The sequence below is a fragment of the Pan paniscus genome, chromosome 12, assembly GCF_029289425.2.
Source record: "Pan paniscus chromosome 12, NHGRI_mPanPan1-v2.0_pri, whole genome shotgun sequence".
Lineage (NCBI taxonomy): Eukaryota > Metazoa > Chordata > Mammalia > Primates > Hominidae > Pan > Pan paniscus.
In genome coordinates this window covers 98,646,565-98,666,765 of record NC_073261.2, presented here as the reverse complement: position 1 = coordinate 98,666,765, position 20,201 = coordinate 98,646,565, and the positions used below count along the sequence as shown (strand labels likewise).

The 20,201-nt window shown below is 38.7% G+C and overlaps 1 protein-coding gene across 3 annotated transcripts in view; it reads right to left on the bottom strand.

The window, feature by feature from the left end:
* The window catches only part of RBKS (ribokinase), a 107,754-nt gene that overhangs the window by 68,226 nt on the left and 19,327 nt on the right, over positions 1 to 20,201 (bottom strand). For all 3 annotated transcript variants that reach the window (XM_003827130.7, XM_034952863.3, XM_003827131.5), the window contains exon 2: positions 7,270 to 7,402. In XM_003827130.7, the coding sequence (XP_003827178.1) occupies positions 7,270 to 7,402 (133 nt within the window). The remainder of the gene's footprint in view (positions 1 to 7,269; positions 7,403 to 20,201) is intronic.

The window sequence follows — 20,201 nt, the reverse complement described above, 5'->3', positions numbered from 1 at the left end:
TCTGGATATATCAATAGAAGGAAACCTGTCTGTTTCCTTACCATCATTTCTGAGAACTTAGAAGTCCTTTGCCCTCTCTCCTCCACTAAATCAAACCTCACCTGTTTTTCAAGTATCAGCTTAAGGTCTACCTTCCCTACTCTGGCCCTTGTTAATCCTCTCATCTCCACATCTCCTATGACATTCCTAATCAAGCCCATAGTTCAATACCATCTTATATTATTGGCGATTTCATATTTGTTAGTCTAGTCTTCTTAAAAGCTTACTGGAGATTCTTTAGGATTTGATCACATTAGTTGTCCTTCTGTTCATTTTCCTTGGACCCATCTTGTAGTCATGTTCCATTCTTTTTTTTTTTAAATTTTTTATTTTTTTATTTTTGAGACGGAGTTTCGCTCTTGTTGCCCAAGCTGGAGTGCAATGGTGCGATCTCCGCTCACTGCAACCTCTGCCTCTTGGGTTCAGGCGATTCTCCTGCCTCAGCCTCCTGAGTAGCTGGGCTTACAGGTGCGCACCATCACACCTGGCTAATTTTTGTACTTTTAGTAGAAATGGGGTTTCACCATGTTAGCCAGGGTGGTCTCGAACTCCTGACCTCAGGTGATCTGCCCATCTCAGCCTCCCAAAGTGCTGGGATTACAGGCGTGAACCACCACACCCGGCTGTCATGTTCCATTCTTGAAGGAACATGACTACAAGCACCCAAACTATTCTAGAATGGTTCCATACAAGGTTTTGTTTCCAACAGCCTCCTTGAAGGCACCCTCACACTCTTTTGACTATAGCAGTGAAATACTTTTGGGTAGAAAGATTCTTGGAAACCTGCATAGTCTGAGATAACCTGTCTGTGTTAACTTGTTCCACGTGAAGGAAGCCAGGTCAAGAGCAACTATGGACAAGCACCTGCACATAAGCCAAAAGGGAACTCTCAGAACTCAACATGCTCTTTGGAAATCCCAGGCTCAGTTCCGCCCTGAATATTGTAGAGTAGTGCCATCCAATAGAACTTTCTGCAATGATGAAATGTTCTATATCTGTGCTGTCCAATATAGAAAATGTTTTCTATTTGTTCTGCCCAATACAGACACTCGAAATACAGACTCTGTGACAGGAATTCAATTTTTTAACTTTGATTACATTTAAATCTAAATATCCACATGTGGCTAGTGGCTTCTGTATTTGACAATGCAGCAAGGGTCATGGAAAGCAAAAGGTCTGGGTGTATGAGGAACAAGAGCATTTCTTCAGCTAAGGGGGCTGAGGTGCTTCCTTCATTCTTATCACTGGGAGAGATCCTTCTGCATTGAAGAAGAGCTTTGGGAGGGCTTCCAGAGTCCAGAACTATGACCTGAAGCTAAGGAGGGCAACTTCAGTCAACATCATAACTTCTATTTTGCAAAATGACTGAGGAATGGTTGTTTAGGCTGCTTGGAATCCTCAAATGGCAGAAACCATCTAGTAATTCTACTCCTCAACATACATTTGGGGTAAATAAAACATAGGATATCAAAATATCCTACCCAAGGCCACATGAAATTGAATATTCTGCTCAAGAAGTTATCACATATATTAAAACAGGTTACCGATTTCAAAGCATTAGAATACAGAAAATATGTTTGACACTAAAACTAAGATGAATATAATTTAATCCTTGCAACTGAAGACATTTTGTCACTTTTCAGTGCCTGAGGGTTATAGTGAACAGCTGGTTGAGGAGACTAAGTTGCATTTGTTGTCATACAAAACCCAGCTGTTGCTTTTTTGAATAAATCCTTCATATTAACTTTTAACTTGTCATTTGTGGCCTTATAACAAAATACATAAGAAGAATATATAAAATCTCAGTTATTCAAGCTTGCTGGTTGTTTAAATCCTAGATAAAGGGGTGTTTACCTTAATAATGGCCTTTAGGCTAGGCATGGTGGCTTATGCCGTAATCCTAGCATTTTGGGAGGCTGAGGTGGTAAGACTGCTCGAGGACAGGAGTTCGAGACCAGCCTCAGCAACACAGCAAGACCCCATCTCTACAAAAAATTAAAAAATTAGCTGGGTGTGGTGCTGCATGCCTGTAGTCTCAGCTACTCTGGAGGCTGAGGTGGGAGGATTGCTTGAGCCCAGGAGTTTGAGGCTGCAGTGAGCTGTAGCACCGTAGTACTACAGCCCAGGCAACCTGTCTCTGAAAAAAAAAAAAAAAAAAAGGCATTCGGGCATGGTGGTGCACACCTGTAATCCCAGCACTTTGGGAGGCCAAGGCAGGCAGATTGCTTGAGCTCAGGAGTTTGAGACCAGCCTGGGCAACATGGCGAAACCTTGTCTACAAAAAATACAAAAATTAGCTGGGTATGGTGGAATATGCCTGTAGTCACAGCTACTTGGGAGGCTGAGGCAGGAAGATCACCTGAGCCCGGGGAGGTTGAGGCTGCAGTGAGCCCAGATTGCACCACTGCACTCTAGCCTGGGCAACAGAGTGAGATCCTGTCTCAGAAAAAAATAAAGACCTTTAATATGCAAAGTTAATGCTGCAATCACCATTATTAGGCCTGATTATCTGAGAGTGGTGATAGGTTTGAGATAATCCAGTTATTTTCTCTCATTTCTACCATTTCTTCCTATACAAGGTTTATATTATTTGCTTGGTTATAGGATCATTTGTTTGAACATATGGCTAAGCATTCCAATCAACATAGCCAACTAATTATATCTAGCTGTCTTTCAACAGAGTTCAGGAAAGGACAGATTTCACCTCATTATATATTACCTGGAAAGACCTGGTGACTAATTTTTGATCTCTGAAAATGAAAATCTCAATGCATGATCAGATGATTCTCCCACAGTAATCTAGCACAGAAGGTACCTTTTGGTTAAGGTGATGGATACTCTAATGCACTGCTTTTCAAGCTATCCGTGGAGAAGCACTGGCCTTGTTTTCCTTTTCTTGTTTTCAATCCATTGTGGACTAACAATTTTATAAAATACAATAACAAGGAGATGAAAACAAAAAAGAGTCATACAAACTACAAGGCCTAATTTATTATTACTATTATATTCAACGGCTGTAAAGTTATTCTGTCAAATTGCTATAAATGATCCTAACTGCTTACTCTCAATTCCTGTGCTGTTTGGACCGGTGACCATCTGCATGCAGCCTGGCACCAGCCTGAGGACTGGACTTTGAACAGCACCACCTAATGTACCGAGTTAGGAGGCCAGCAGGTCTTATTTTCCGGTTGGACCCTGCTGGTGGAAGCAGGATCTGGTCAAAACATGGTGCAATGAAGACGCTGGCTGAAAAGAGGAAAGTGACCTCTAGTTGCTCTCACTGCTCATTAGCACAAGACACTCCTACTGGACCCAAGATAGTTTACAAATGCCATGGCAATGGCCCAGAAGTTACCTTTTATAGTTCTGGAAATTCCCCACCCTTTTTCCAAAAAGTTCTGAATAACCTGCCTCTTAATTAGCATATAATTTAAAGTACATGTAAATATAGTTGCTAACAGCCCATACACTACCCTCTGGGCACATAGCCTATCAGTTAGCCCTGCAGCACTGGTTCAATCAAAGTTGCTTTTTCTTTTTTTTTTTTTTTTTAATATTTAACAGCTTTATTGAGATATAATTATAATAAAAACCCTGCATATATTTAATGTATACATTTTGATGGGTTTGAATACATGCATACATATCTGTGGAACCATTACCACAATCAGTGTAATAAACATCCATCACCTCCAAGTTTCCTCCTGCCCATTTGGCAAGATAAAATAAGATCCAGAGATCTGCTGTACCACATCGTGCCTATAGTTCATAATACTTTATTGTATGCTTAAAATGCTCTTAAGAAGGTAGATCTCAAGTTAAGTGTTCTTACTACCCCCCGCCCCCCGACCACACAAAGTTGCTTTTTCTTATCCTTGGCTCACTCTTAAATTCTTGCCTGGGCAAAGCCAAGAACCCTCCTTAGCTAAGCCCCTCAGGGCAGCCTGCATCAGTATCACCTCTGTCACAAAACTTCATGCTTGATGGTTCTGAAGGGAAAACAGATAGCTACCTGTATTAGAGAGTTTGATAGTCTCATATATGAAGGATAGTCTCATATTTGAAGGATAGTTTGATAGTCTCACATTTGAAGGAAGCAAGACAGGGTAATTTCTTGAAGGTGTTTCCAGTTTGCTGATTCCTGACCTGGGTCATTTGGGTTCATACCTGCTCATGGTTTCTGTGCTCATACTGGGCCAGTGCATCTTGAGTTCCTCACTTGACCATGGTCGTCTCCTGAACTGCCAACTTTTGATGTTTAGGAATAACTTCCTCTTCTTAACATTTGGCTTCAGTGGAATGGAGCAGGAAACACTTAACTCAGGTGAAGATTTAAGAAAGATGTCCTAATAGGCTCTTTGCCCTGGGAGGAAGACTTTCATTTTATACAATATCTGCCAGGATTTTAAATCTGAAAATACCATCTCCAGTTATCACTAGACTGTAGCTTTGGTCCATGACTCAGCTAAATACTGACTAACTCTTAAGTACTTGAAGTGTTTCATTATACATGTATCACTGTATAAATAATGAGGTAACTCATTTAATATTCTTTGTCACAATATCTTAACAAATATTTCTCCCTAGCTCAATATAAGAAGTTTGTTTGGGCCATCAATCTTACTTCATAAGAGTTTGAATTTTAGTTTGTTATAGGTAGCAAGAGGTAAATAAATCTTGCTGAGAAAGCCATAGAAAATTTTTACCTGTTTTTCTTTTGCTCCATCTGTTCATTTTTATCTTGATAAATTTCATGGTTTTGGTTTCTACTTAGAACTTGTCATCTTTAAAAAACTGCTATAAAGCAAGTTTGGCTAATTTGCTTAATAAAAATGTATTTCACAATGGATAAAATATGATTAATGGACAGATAATAACTTCTTTTACAAAAATATATGATTTTCTTTTTAAGAAGTCTAAGAATATTATGCAATTTGCTTAAGCTTTTAAATAATTCCATGTCTAAAGGTTCCAGGTTATCTAACCAAAGTTACCCTGGATAGGTTTTAGCTGCAGTCATGTTTTTTGATCCTCTGCTATGCAGACACACAGGCTAAAATCCACTGTGGTGCTAAACATTAGATGACTAAATCAGGGGCATGGTAGATGTATAGAACTTTCAAAATTGTACAGATGCTAACATAAACCATCACACACAAATGGTACCTTTGCTTCAATCAACCTCCTAACTGGAACATTTCCCAAAATACAGCCCCCTGCTTCTATTCCTCTCCTATCCACTCATATGGTTTTAGGATTCATTTCCCAAGTTCAGTTCCATAACTCAAATATTTCTCTTTGTCATTTCTTTCTTTGCCTCAAATTCAGCAGACCTAAAATAAAATCAATTTCATAATCTTAGGGTTGGAAGAGATCCCAGGGGACATCCAATCTTGACTTTAATGGCTACATAAATAGCTTCCATAAAACATCCAAGAGAGGGGTTCTCTAATCTCTCCTTTAATGTCTCCAGCTCTAGGAACTCCCCTCTTCCCAGCGAAGCCATTTTGGGTACATAGCTTCCGACGCCAATTCTATGTCCAAGTTTTCCTACACAGGAAATTATATCATCCTCTTTCCAGTTCCCAGGTCCTCTTAATTAAGTCAGCACCATCTGATTACTCTCCAAACGCTCCATAGCTAATCAGGTATGAGATGGGTCAGGCCTAAGTTTTTAATCAGCCCCCTCTCACAGACCCATAATTCCTGGAACATAATTAATTGCTGATTAATTACACTGATATTTTAAATCTATCAAGAGCTCAATCTTAGCAAAAGAGGGTTTCTTGCTTTGAATCTTATGCTTCACGTGATGTTTTTGACCAAATAGCCATGTGAAAATTATGTTAATCATAGGTTAGAAATAAAATTACAGTTTACTAGCAGATGGAGTGATAATTGTATAGTTTATACATCATTTAAAACTCCTGTGGAGAGAAAAGTGCTGACTGCAATGAAAAATGACATTTCGAGAATTTTTGGTAAAATCTACATAGTTCACAGGAGAAAGCTCATTCTTTTAAGTTCCTTGTATTTTTCTTGCCCTTTAATAATGTGCAGACCCAGGCTGGCTTTCCCTAAAAATCAAAGAAACACAATCATCTACCTTTCCTGTTATACTAATGCTATAATGCTAGCACCTTAAAATTTCATGAAAAATGAAAAATGAAAACTTTTGGCAGCCCATTTATTTTCAAATTATTTCGGTAGCATGGATAAAAATAGGAATACTGTATGTTACAATATCATATCTCTACATACATGAAAACAAAACTATGCCAAAAGATCAGTTATATGTAGCTCATTAAGGCCCAGATTCTTTTCAGATCTAAGGTACAGCATTAGAAGAAAATGACTTAGAGATGAGTAAATCACCGGTTATTACAAGAAGTTTCCAAAAGCTGTGTTGCTGCAGTGAAACCTGCTAAAAACAAGGTGACTCATGCTGTTGTTTAGAAGCTGGATGACAGAAACCCATTGGAGTACGCTAATTTCCCTCACTTCTCACACCCCAGTTACAAACTCATTACATTCAGGGAATGCAGCATTAAGTTATTTGAGAACTGCTACTTCCCAGAGGATTCAATGAGGTAGAAATTAATATAAAGGACAAGGGAGACTATTCTCTGTTATTTAGAGCTTTAAAAACAATAAACTTCCACAAGAATTGAAAGCAGGTACTCAAGTAGATGTATATGCATGTTAGTAGCACTGCTATTCATAACAGCCAAAAGGTGGAAACAGCCCAAGTATCCATCAATCCATTCATTGATGAATAAAAAAATTGTGGTATATCCATACAATGGAATATTATTCAACCACAAAAAGGAAGGAAATACTGATATATGCTACAATGTTGTACCTCAAAAACAGTATGCTAAGTGAAAGAAGCCAGGTACAAAATGTCACATAATATATATTCCATTTATATGAAATGTCCCGAATAGATAAATCCATAGAGACAGAATGAAGACTGGTGGTTCCCAGGGCTTTAAAGGGAAGACGGAATGAGGAGGAACTGCTTAAGGGGTAAGGGATTTTGTTTTGGAATGATGGTAAAGTTCTGGAACAAGACAGAAGTGGTGGTTGAATGTATTAAATGCCACTCTATGTATTACATGCCACTGAATTGTTCACTCTAAAATGGTTGAAAAAATTAAAAACAATGAACTCCAGTCTTAAAACCAGATTCTTACCTCTAGAGTCCTCTCCACTATACTTTGTACTTACCTTACACACCATGGACGTCATTGCTCCAAGCCGAGCAGCTTGGACACACTGGTTGGCACCTTTCCCTCCAAAGCCAATAAAAAACTTATGTCCATGGATGGTTTCTCCAGTTTTTGGCAAACGAGAAGTAAGACTATTGTAATTTAAAAAGAGAAGAAAAAAGGCATATTGGTAACTGTAATCAATTTAAGTTCTTTAGAAGAGAGGGAAGGCTATATGGTAGAGCTCTAAATAGTCTTAACAATTAGAACTATAAGCAGAAGCAACGAAGATTATCTCTTCCTTTAGGATGACATTTAGTAGTTTGCATCATTATCAAGAATGAGTCTCCTTGACAGAATTCCTCTCTCTCTCCTAGAGACCACTACTGTGGCTAGTGTTGTACTGCATCAGGGTTATTCATGAATACTTTTCCTTCATATTCTCTTTCTTAATGCCAGCACAGAACTTTATTCACAGTGGGATTTAATAAATGGGATGAAATTAATGTATATTTCTATATGGGTTTATCTGGTCACTTTAACAAGAAGCAGGAAGTGTTAAACCAAGAAGCAGGAAGTGTTAAACCAGACCAGGATTCTGATAATCAAGTACAGGACCTAAGGAGAAGAGGGAAGTTACAATTCCAGGTGCTAAAGAATCTTTTTTGTTTACTAAGGGGTAGAGTAAGAGTGGGGTGTTCAGAGAGCAGGATCAGGTTTTAGTCTTAGTCCATCCTGTATACCACATCATTTCACGTGCTCACTCAAAAAGGGTGTCTGTTTTAAAAAAGGAACCCTAAAGAGCTAAGTTATTTTTAAATTTTTATTATGGAAGATTACAAACCTATAAAAGTAGAGAAAACAGCATACTGGCTTCCCTTTCCCTCATTCACCTATCATCCAGATTTAATAATTTAATAATTATTGTTTCATAGCCAATCTTGTTTGAGTCAATACCTTCATCAGCTTCTCTAAGAGGTAAGAATTTTTACCATAATGCTATTATTGCCTAATGATAATAGTATTAAGTGAGGCAAAAAGAATAAAAGGTTTGATCCAGGGTAAGATTTTTATATTTCATATTATTAAAGATGGAAGGTGTGAGGAAATAAAATATTTGAAGGATGGAAGGAAATGATTGACTTTAAAATGAAAGAGGCATTCTGGGGAGTTCTAGGGCAAGTGAAGAAGATGGGCTCAGGTGGCACGAACACTGGCTAGCTGGCCACAAAGAAGTGGGCCAAGGGCCAGAGGGAGCAGATAAAAAGAGGGTAGGTGTGACCAAAAAAGGTTAACTAGCTTTAGATAGGAAAGAAAGGTAAAGAGGTAAGTTCACAATGGTAAGGCCACTGAGAACCTACACTGCTTTTACAGGTTAGAAATTTATATTAATTTTCCACATAGGTTGTGATCTATCTGAAGTCAGTATCTTATATTAGAACAGAGCAATGACAAGTCCTAACAGCCAGTTTGCAACGGGATGACATATAACTGATGCTAAGAACACACGATTGCTTCAATAAAGACCAAGCTCAACCTGTTAACCTCCTTTATATAGCTCTAAAAGTGTCAATAAATTGAGCTGAACTACTCCATTCCCTTGCAGTACACTGTCAAATATGGTTGAGATTCAAAAGAGCCTCATCAATAATTTGAAAACATCCCACTCCTCCCCTTTAAATTCTATTTTTATCTTGGATTCTAAATGCATTTATAGTACTGATGAAAAAAATATACATCTAGAAGGTTCACTTCTGAAAAAGGTACTCAATCAAGAGAAAAATGGTTTTAATGTAATGTTATTATCCTGTCATTTAATTTAGCAATGACAAGTGATGATGAGATTTTGATTTGCATTAGAAATCTTAAACATCTTAGGATTCTGTTATGAACAGGCAATGATGAGTAATCTGTGTGATTGAGTAACTATGTGAATTCTTGGCTTACTGATACTGCTACAAACAACACTCAGAGCAACCTGAAAAAGAAAAAATATACCATGTGGCTAAAAACAGGCCAAATAACTTGATTAGTAAGACTGTCACTAAAGAAACTTATGATTTCCACTACATTTATACTTAGATCTGGGTTACAATTCACTGGTTTGAATCAAGTGTAATTTTTATTACTAACTGTGAGAATTCATTTAAAAATCACCAGATTATTACTGGGATGTATATATATGTGGGGGAAGGGCAAAATCATGGGTACAGTAGGTGTGTTTGATGTGGGAGCAGATGGCTGGGATTTAAACTCATTTCTAAACAACTTCTATTAACACAAGCATTGTATTAATTCAGTGATCACTGAAATTCTTCACTCTTTTGGTATTTTACTAATTTCTCCTCTTTTTCTTCTGCATCCTTCCCCTACTCTTGTCTCTTTCTTCCCTTAACTGTAGACTTTCCCTGCATGAGGACAGGGACCAAGTCTGTCATGTTCTCCATTTTATGCAATGTGTCTGTCACTTGACACGAGGTTAACAGATATTTGCTGATTGAACAGATTTTTGTAAGAGTCTCCCTTTGTCTCTGTCTCTGTCTGTCTCTCTCTCTTTTTTTTTTTAAACAGAGTCTCTCTCTGTCACCAAGGCTGGAGTACAGTGGCATGATCTCGGCTCACTGCAACCTCCACCTCCTTGATTCAAGTGATTCTCCTGCCTCAGTCTCCCAAGTAGCTGGGATTACAGGGATGCGCCACCAGGCAAGGCTAATTTTTGTATTTTTGGTAGAGAGGGGGTTTCACCATGTTGGCCAGGCTGGTCTCGAACTTTTGGCCTTAAGTGATCCGCCTGCCTTAGCCTCCCAAAGTGCTGGGGTTACAGGCATGAGCCACCGTGCCCAGCCTCCCTTTGTCTCTTTTCTGTGTCTCCCCCGTATAGCATCTATTCCTGTTCCGAAATGAGGATGTGGAGGTGTTGATTAGGGAAGCAGGGGGAGACTGGCAGGGATGACTGGGCAACTGTCCGACAATAACAACTCCATATTTTACCAGATCTTGCCTACTGCATTCCCAGTATCAGCAGCATTCCTCTTCCACAAGCAAGAACTGTAACTAGAAGTCATATATTCCTTCATTCATGCACTAATTCAACAAATGTTCATCACTGTGTCCTGATGTATCTCCTACAAGGCAAAATCAACTTGTTGACAATGGCATTAAACCTAACCCTGATGCAAGTAATACACGAGTGAAGAAAATAATTCACGGAATAAGGAGATTAGTATGTTCCATTTTTTTTGGGGGGAGGGTGGAGTCTCACTTTGTCTCCCAGGCTGGAATGCAGTGGTGTTATCTCGGCTCACTGTTACCTCTGCCTCCTGGGTTCAAATGATTCCCCTGCCTCAGCCTCCCGAGTAGCTGAAATTACAGGCATGCACCACCATGCCCAGCTAATTTTTTTTGTATTTTTAGTAGAGACAGGGTTTCATTTTATTGTCCAGGCTGGTCTTGAACTCCTGATCCCCCTGCTTCAGCCTCCCAAAGAGCTGGGATTACAGGTGTGATCCATGGCGCCTGGCCTGATTTTTTTTTTTTTTTTTTTTTTGAGACAGAGTCTGCTCAGTTGCTGAGGCTGGAGTGGAACACAAAAATGGCTCACTGGAGCCTCAACTTCCTGGGCTCAGATGATCCTCCCACCTTAGCTTCCCAGATAGCTGGGACCACAGGTGCACACCACCACTCCTGGTTAATTTTTTGTATTTTTTTGTAGAGACGGGGTTTTGCCATGTTGCTCAGGCTGGTCTCAAACTTTTGGACTCAGGCGATCCTCCTGCCTCGGCCTCCCAAAGTGTAGGGATTGCATGCGTGAGCCACCGTGCCTGGCTGATTTATGTTATTTAAAAGGAAAAAGATATATGTATATGTTCTCCCATGATATGTACATGCATAAAAAGTGAAAAGTTAAATGACAGGTATTCACAAAGAAAGGTGGGGACTAAAAGTTTGTGTGTTATTTTATATTCTTATGCACATAAATACATACGACAAGAATATTTTAGTGTATTATACAATACCACTTGTCACTACATCAGATTCACGTGGCCTCTGCCTCATTTACTAGCCACCAGTTCTTGGTGCGTACCAGCTGGCTTCTTGCAGGTGTCACCTAACAGAGCCTTACTGAATGCTGCTCTCATTCCACCCCTGGGCTTCTGTCTCTTCAGACTGTCCTGAAGGACTGAGCAGCGAGTGGTCAACTTGCAAATGTCAAATACCTTTGTATACGCTCTTCCTTCTTCCCTGTCCCCTGCTCTTGACTTGGGGGTTATAGTGCTAACCGACTATGTGCACTTAAGCCTCTGTCTTAGGCTCTGGTTTCTGTTAAACCCAGACTAAGACAGTTTATGGCGGATTTAATTTTTTATAAAGTAAATAAACTGAAGAGTGGAGAGAGCAACTAGGAAGTTAGTTACAAACAGGCAGAAGCATTTCTGAATTATAAATCCTAATTTAATTTGAATTAGACTTTCCTATCTTTCTTCCTTATTGAAATCATGAAATTATGTTCAGGTTCAAGAAAGCATCTGCACAAAGCACCGTCTCCTGGGATGAAAGCATTACTATGATTTGTTCTAATTAAAAAAAAAGAAGAGGTTTAACAGAGTGTCAAAGACAGAAAAATTAAATTGCTCGAATTAAAAAGAAAAGGAAACAGTATTAGTAGAAATACATTGTTACTACCATTTAAAGGTAAAAATAGTGTAAATTTCTGAATGAGGGAGAAAACCTGAACAGAGAAAACCATGCCTAAGAAATATATTTGAATTTAAAACAAATTCATAGCTTTTAAAATGCCACAATGTCTTCAGGTTGGACTGAAAGGAACAGTGATAAATGTTCATACATGGCCCCAGTCTTCCCTGCCATGAGAGGCCACGTGGTTAGAGCCTGGGTGTGCCAGGCAGGAGGCCTGAGCCACTTACTGATTGTATTACTTTTGACAGCTTTTCCCTCTTTGAACCAGCTTCTTCTCTTGCAAAACAGGTTTAATAATACTTGTCAACTCCTTAAATGCCTGGGTTTTGTGCTCTGAGTTAATTCACTGACAGGTGTTACCAGAACAACTTATCAATTGCTTTTAACTTCTTGACAATGATGTGGTTTTTACAGATTCTCAGGGATTATTCGAACCAAAGGAAGGAATGACCCGGTAATATGGGGATGAAAAGTCTTTCAACCAAAGAGGTCATGCTAATACTGGCTTCAGCCAAAAGTCACCAAATGTGTTGCTTTTTGGCTTTTGCACTGATCTTTTCTCCTTTTGGCTGCAAGCTTCTGACAACAGAAGCCTCTATAACAGGAGATTGTACTATTAATTATTACCCAATTAAAATTCATTACACTAATTTATTATTCTTACTGCCTGTATTCTTCAACCATATTTATTCTTCTCAGCATTTGTATATGCCACATTTAAAAGGCTGAGAGTAATTTCAAAATCAAGTGAGTGACATCTATTTCTACCTCTGTAAAAAAATCTCCCAACTAAAAATTCATTCTATGTTCCCTAACCCTTCATTTGCAGACGTATATGTTATTTATTTAAGGTAATGAAACATAAATTATGCTTTATGCAGTTTTTAACTGATTTTGATTACTAACCCATATCTTTTTTTTTTAAGAGACAGGGTCTTGCTCTGTTGCCCAGGCTGGAGTGCAGTGGTACAACCACAGCTCACCGTAACCTCGAACTCCTGGGCTCAAGCAATCCTCCTGCCTTGGCCTTCTGATTAGCTAGGACTACGGGGGCACACAACCATGCCCAACTAATTTTTTTTTTGTAGAAATGGGGTCTCGCTATGTTGCCCAGGCTACTCTTGAACTCCTGGCCTCAAGCAATCCTCCCACCTTGGCCTCCCAAAGCACTGATATTACAGGCGTGAAACTCATATCTTTTCCTAGCTAAAATGTCTGCGACTAAAATGTCATTTTGTCTGAAGATGCAGCTACTCTGGAATTTGTAGAGTGGACAAACAACACTCTAGCCAGAAGTGACCAGCCTTTCACAATGTCATATCCTTGACCCCTATTTATTTAAAACTTACTTATGTGTGAAAAAGTGTACCAGGCAATGAGAGAGACAATAAAGATTAGTACATATGGTCTTCTCCCATGTTACAGTCTTACAGGGCTGACTTCATTCACATCTCTGCTCAAATGTTACCTCTTTAGAGAGGACTTCCCAGACCACCTTATAGGAGACACTCCCTTCTTAATATAATTTTTAAGTATTGACTCATTCATTCTGAGAAAAAAAAACCCAGGTTTTTGAATCAGAGACAGCATTTAAATACTTATACTTTAGTTCTCCAGTCCCCCACAAGGTTACATGATAAGAATAACTTCCTAATAGTAAATTTTGGAGCCAATATAGGCCATTTCACACACAGCTGCTGCTCCTTCTCCCCTCTGGGGTGGGGGAAGAAGCAGCATGCATCACTTGCACATGACCTACTGACCTTTGCTTTGTAAACAAATCCTCTCAGGGAGAGAAGGGGAGGGTCTCTAGGTTTACAACCTTCAGAAGGAAAACAAATTATCTTGGGGAGAAGTCTCTGAATCTCTCCACAGGTCTTTAACTTCCAAGGCTTGTTTGCCATTCAAACATTCTTTAGGCCGGGCGCGATGGCTCACGCCTGTAATCCCAGCACTTTGGGAGGCTGAGGTGGGCAGATCACGAGGTCAGGAGATCAAGACCATCCTGGCTAACACGGTGAAACCTCATCTCTACTAAAAATACAAAAAATTAGCCAGGCGTGGTGGCAGGCACCTGTAGTCCCAGTTACTCGGGAGGCTGAGGCAGGAGAATGGCGTGAACCCAGGAGGCGGAGGTTGCAGTGAGCCGAGATCGCGCCACTGAACTGCAGCCTGGGCGACAGAGCGAGACTCCTTCTCAAACAAACAAACAAACAAACAAAATTCTTTAATCCGGTGCCAGAAATCTTTGCTCAGAAAGTCCTGATCATGCAGAAACATGAAAACATTCATGAAGCATTGCTTCCCAACAATTTTCTTCATAGCAATATCCCTACATGACATTACAATACTCATTTCCTTCTTCTTTTCCTGCTTTCTTTTGGATTAACTGTATTCCATTTTACGTTCCCTGTTTGTGTGTTATATTCTACCTTCCCTTCTCCTCCTCCTTTTTTTTTTTTTTTTTTTTTTTTTTTGGTAGAGACAAATCTCAGTAAGTTGCCCAGGGCTGGTCTTGAACTCCTGGCCTAAAGTGAGCCTCCTACCTTGGCCTCTCAAAGTGTTGGGATTACAGGCATAAGTCACCATGCCTGGCTGATTTTTTCCCCTATTATTTTAAAAGTGGTTGATCTAGGGTTTACAATATGCATCTTAAACTGATCACACTTTATTTTCAAACAGTACCATACCACTTTACTTAAAAATGTAATCTACTTTACATATTCTTCCATTTCCCCTTCCTAACCTTTGTGCTATTGTCATACATTTTACTTCCACATGATGTAAACGTCACAATACTATGTTATTACTTTATTAATTTTAAATGTCAATTGCCTTTTAAAGAAATTGAGAAGTGAAGAAAAAGTCTTTGTATTTACCCATATATTTACCATTTCTGGGGGTCTTCATTCCTTTGGGTGGATCTGGGTTTCCATCTGGAATCATTTTGGTTCCACCTAAAGGAACTTCCTTTAACATTTATTATAGTGTGAGTTTTCTGGTGATAAATTCTTTTATTTTCCTAAAAAGTCTTTAGGAAGTCTTTATCTTTCCCCTTTATATTGGAAAGATATAGAATTCCATGTTGACAGTTTAGTTTTCAAGCACTTTAAAGATTTTATTTTCTTCTGACTTGCATCTTGTTTCTGACAGGAAGTCTGCAATCAATCTTTGTTCCTCTATATGTAATGTGTACCTTTTTTTTCTTAACCTCTGGATGCTTTTATGAGTCTCTGTTTATAACTGATTTGCAGGAATTTGATCACAATGTGCTCTGATGTAGTTTATATCATGCTCATCCTGCTGGATGTTCATTGTTTGCATAGTTTACATCAAGTTTAAAAAATTTCAGCCATTATTTTTTCAAACGCTTTTAGTGCCTCTCTGCTTCTCTCTCCTTTTATTCTTAGACTCCAATGACATATATGGTAGGCTGTTCCACAGGTCACAGACACTGTGCATTTTTTTTCTCTGTGCTTCAGTTTAGATAATCTCTCTTACTAGTTTTTCAAGTTCACTTATCCTTTCTTCTGTCATGTTCACTCTGCTATTAGGCTCATCCAGTGGATTTTTTATTTCAGATATTGCATTTTTCATTTTTTAGACCTGGAATTTGGTTCATCTATAGATCTTCCATTTTTCTTCTCTTCATCTTTTTCTTTAAATCACTGAGCATATTTGTAACAGGTCTTTTAAAATCCCTTTCTGGCTGGGCGTGGTTGCTCATGCCTGTAATCCCAACATTTTAAAAGGCTGAGGTGGGAGGATTGTTTGAGCTCAAGAGTTTGAGACCAGCCTGGGCAACATAGTGAGACCTTGTCTCTACAAATAATTTAAAAATTAGCTGGGTATGGTGGCGTGCACCTGTGGTCGCAGCTACTTGGGAGGCTGGGGCAGGAGGATTGCTTGTGCCTAGGAGGTTGAGGCTGCAGTGAGCTCTGATTGCACCACTGCACTCCAGCCTGAGTGACAGAGTAAGACCCTGTCTCAAAAAAAAAAAAAAAAAATGCCTTTTTGCTAATTCCACCATCCCTGTTTTTCTGTGTTTATTTTGACTGAGTGGTTTTCTCCCCACTCTTGGTTATAGATCACATTTTCCTGATTCTTTGCATGTCTAGTGATCTCTGGATGCTCACTAGTTACTCCAACATGGGCAGAAGTAAATATTTTTGAATGAACGGTCTACAGCTTAAAAGACATTATATTATAGAAAGTTGAGATGACAGATGCCTAGGTACATAATAAATAATACAATGGGGTGAGAACAGGGCAAAAGTGCTATGTATGACAGAGGCCCAAGGGAAAAAGTAAGCCAGTTATGAAATTTCCGAATTGAAAATGAAGTTATGTGATGGGAGTCTTTATAAACTTCGTTGGGAATATGGTCAGAAAAATGGGGACAAAAAGGGGCACATCCTTTTTATTCTTCCAGTATGGCATGGAGGGCTGAGTATACAAGGTGTCGGGAGAGGCTTATCACTCAAAATATTAAACATACACATAAAAATTAAAATACTACCTAAGCTCAGCAAATCTTTTTGGATAATTATATATATATACCTCCTTACTTCCAGCTGAGAACAGTCCTAGAGGAAGAAAAAAGGTTGGATAGGGAGGTGGGGAATGAGCTAATTTTGGAATTAGAGATTGCAAGAGGCGAGGGCAGGCAAAATGTATATGTATGTATAGGGGATTAGGAAGTGGGGATTGGACAACTATTTTGGATGGCAAAGGTATGTGTACAAGAACTGGAAAGTGGGAAAATCAGAATGCTGAAAAACAGAGCAGAAAGGGTTTGGTGGAACAAAGTCATTTGTCAAAAGTTCCTGATGAACTGCTTTTAAATTCACTGAAGAAAAGAAAAGTATGCATTTGTAAAATAATAAAAATGACAGTGACAAATAACTACAAAACCAATATTTTATTTTCTATTTTGCCAATTAATTATAGTAAATTTTAAATTCCAGAATGACTTCTGTCACTACATTATAATTATCTGGGTTACATCTTTTTGCCATCTGCTGGTGTAGTTTAAAGAAATAAAAACAGATTTTAATTTTATCCTAAGCAAAATATAATTAGAAGGATAAATCAGCATAAGAAAAAATAATGTAATCTGGAATCAATTATTAAATTTTAATTTATCTACTATTTTTGGTGATCATATATAATCAAGAACTCATTATGTTATTTTGAGCTTAACAATATATTTGTAAGATGATCTAGGGTAGGCATTATCATCATCTGTTTTAGGGAAAAAGTGAGAGTTCAAAAGGTATTGGCTTATCAAAAAAACACATAGCTGTTAGGGGTTGAGCTAATTTTTAATTCAGCTCTTCTGACTCCATTGCTATAGTTTTTAACCACAATATGCTACTTTCTTTGACAATTGGTATTCTTTCAATTTTGACTATAATGTTGGATATTCAATACATAAAACACACAAATATTTACTTCAGTCATTTATATAAGAGCATAAGAAACAATAATTCTATACTAAAAACGACCTATATTTCATCCCTTTCCACCACTTCTTGTTTTGAGTGTGTCACTAGGTGATGTTACACAGGAAAGAATGGTGGCTTTCCTCGTGGTCTCTTGACACTGTTCATTCTTAAAATCTTACTTGTATTTCAAATATCTTTGCATAGCCTATTCTTTATGCCTGAAAGTTCTTTCCTTTGCTTCTCAGCTGAGCTAATCCATTCAAATCCTTTAAAATTCAACTCAGACAATCATCTCCTTTGGGAGTCCTAATATAGTAAGTCCAATTGAAATAACTAATACATTAGTAATGGCAGATATTTCTAGAGGACTTATTATATGATAAATACTGCACTAAACACTTTATAACTATCAATTCACATAATCATTACAATAACCCCATGAGAAAGTTATTATTATTTTGATCCTATTTCACAGATAAGGAGAATGAAAATCAGAGAGATTACAAAACATATCCATGTTCACCCAGTAGAAGATGGCAGGGCCAGGATTCAAAGCAAGGTTGATCTGACTCCAAAACTTACAAAATATTATCCAGAAATGTACCTAAAGCTCCTTGGACATATTTATATTTTAGGATTTTATAATTTATTGTGTAATTTTTATTTAATAGTAATTATACTTCTGAAGAACACTGGTGTTCTTCAAGCTGAACCAAGATGCTGAGACAGCAAGGCCAAATAATGGTGCTCCTTTCCTGCTTAATTCAGAAGGCATTAAGTGAATGGACACTATGTTATCAAATTTAACTTTTCTTCTTAAACCCGAGTGCAGTATTCTTTATGTAACCTATAGTCTAGCAGAAGAGAGCATACAATTTCATGGGAAGTATGAATATAGTTAACTTAAGCTTAATGTTCTGTGGTATTCCACAAAAAGCGTGACTTACTTGTGCTCTACAGCAGTGGTCCCCAGCCTTTTTGGCACCAGGGACTGGTTTTGTGGAAGACAATTATCCAGGGACCAGGGGGAGGAAATGGTTTTGGGATGATCCAAGCACATTCCATTTATAGTGCACTTTATTTCTATTATTATTACAATGTAATATATAATGGAATAATTATACAACTCATCATAATGTTGAATCAGTAGGAGCCCTGAGCTTGTTTTCCTGCAACTAGACGGTCCTATCTGGGGGTGATGGGAGACAGTGATACCTGAAGTGTGTTGTTTATGTCCAGTCTACTCCATAATCTCGTTTTGGTTGCTGTTACTGCAGAAAACTCTGCTTCACAAAGATAGGGTGTTGGAAATGGAAGCAAGCTTTTCAGTGGTTTTGGGGCAGTCTCTGGATATTATGCCTTGACTTCAATCCGGACTGTGTGAAGATTTGAAGCTGTTTCAACATACTTTTAAGGCCACCGTCATTTGCGATCTCAAGCAGTTGGTCCTTTTCCAGCACGGACAAAGTCGATTCACCTTGGCTTATCCACAAATGGGTTGCAGATCCATTCCTTCCCAGTTTGGGGGGTCTTTTGTGGTTGGGAAGTAATGCTCAAACTCCTTTAAAAGCTGAGATAGGTGATCATGCACCAGCTGGGGGAAAGAAGGCCCTGGTTCAGTCTCTTTCAAAATATCTGCTAATGTTTGAAACATGTCAGAAATCCCCATGTTCACTTGTCACCCCCATAATTCCAGTTTGGCTTTGAATGCAGCCCCTTTATCTGACAATTTGAACACAGTTGTCATTCTCCCCTGAAGTGACGATCAAGTTCGTTGAGCAGGTTGAATATGTCACACAAGGAAGCCAGGTTTGCAACCCATTCTGTGTCACTGAAATGTGCTGCCAGTGGTGACTGTTTTTCTAAAAGAAATCTCCGGAGTGGCTCTTGTAACTCAAAAACTCTGATCAGTGATCTACCTTTAGAAAGCCATCTCACTTCTGTGTGTGAGAGAAGACATGTGTGCACTGCACCCACCTCCTCACAGAGCTGTGAGAAGAGACGTGAGTTAAGGGCATGTACTTTAACGTGGTTGATAATTTTAATCACATCCTGCAAAATGCTGTTAAGTTCAGGTGACATTTTTTGGCTAGCCAGCATTTCTCTATGGATGACATGGTGTGTAGACTCACATTCAGAAGCAACCTCTTTGATGTGAGTAGTGAAACCAGAAGCTGTCCAGCCATGGCAGCCACTCTGTCCATGCATATACTCACACAAAATGACCAGTTCAGTTTTCCTGACATGTAATCACGCAAAGACTTGAACAGTTCTGCAGCTGTGGTGTGGGCTGGCAACAAAAGGGCACATAACATATCCTCATGCACATCCTCCTGAAAAATACATTACACAAAACAAGCATTGTTGCCTTGTCAACATCGGTAGACTCATCAACCTGGACTGCGTACCACAGTGACTCATTAATCCACTCTAACAATTGTGCCTCAATGTCCTCTGCTATTTCATCAATTTGTCTAGTTATGGTGCCAGCTGAATGAGGAACTTGTGCCACCTTTTTAACTGCAAGATCTCCTAAAAGTTCAAGACAAATGTCCTTAGCAGCAGGCAGGGTCAACTCTTCACCAACAGTAAAGGACTTCTTAGCTTTAGCAATGCGTTTAGCCACTAATAATGATACTCTCAGTACAGACACATTTGATGAAGCTGTGGCCTTCAATGATTGCTTCTGTTCTTCGTGTTCACTAAAAACAAAACAAAACAAAACAAAAAAAACCCCAAAGGCTTGTTTTGTAATGTGAGGTGCTTGGTCTCCATGTAGCAAAGCAGTTTTGAAGGTTTCATGGCT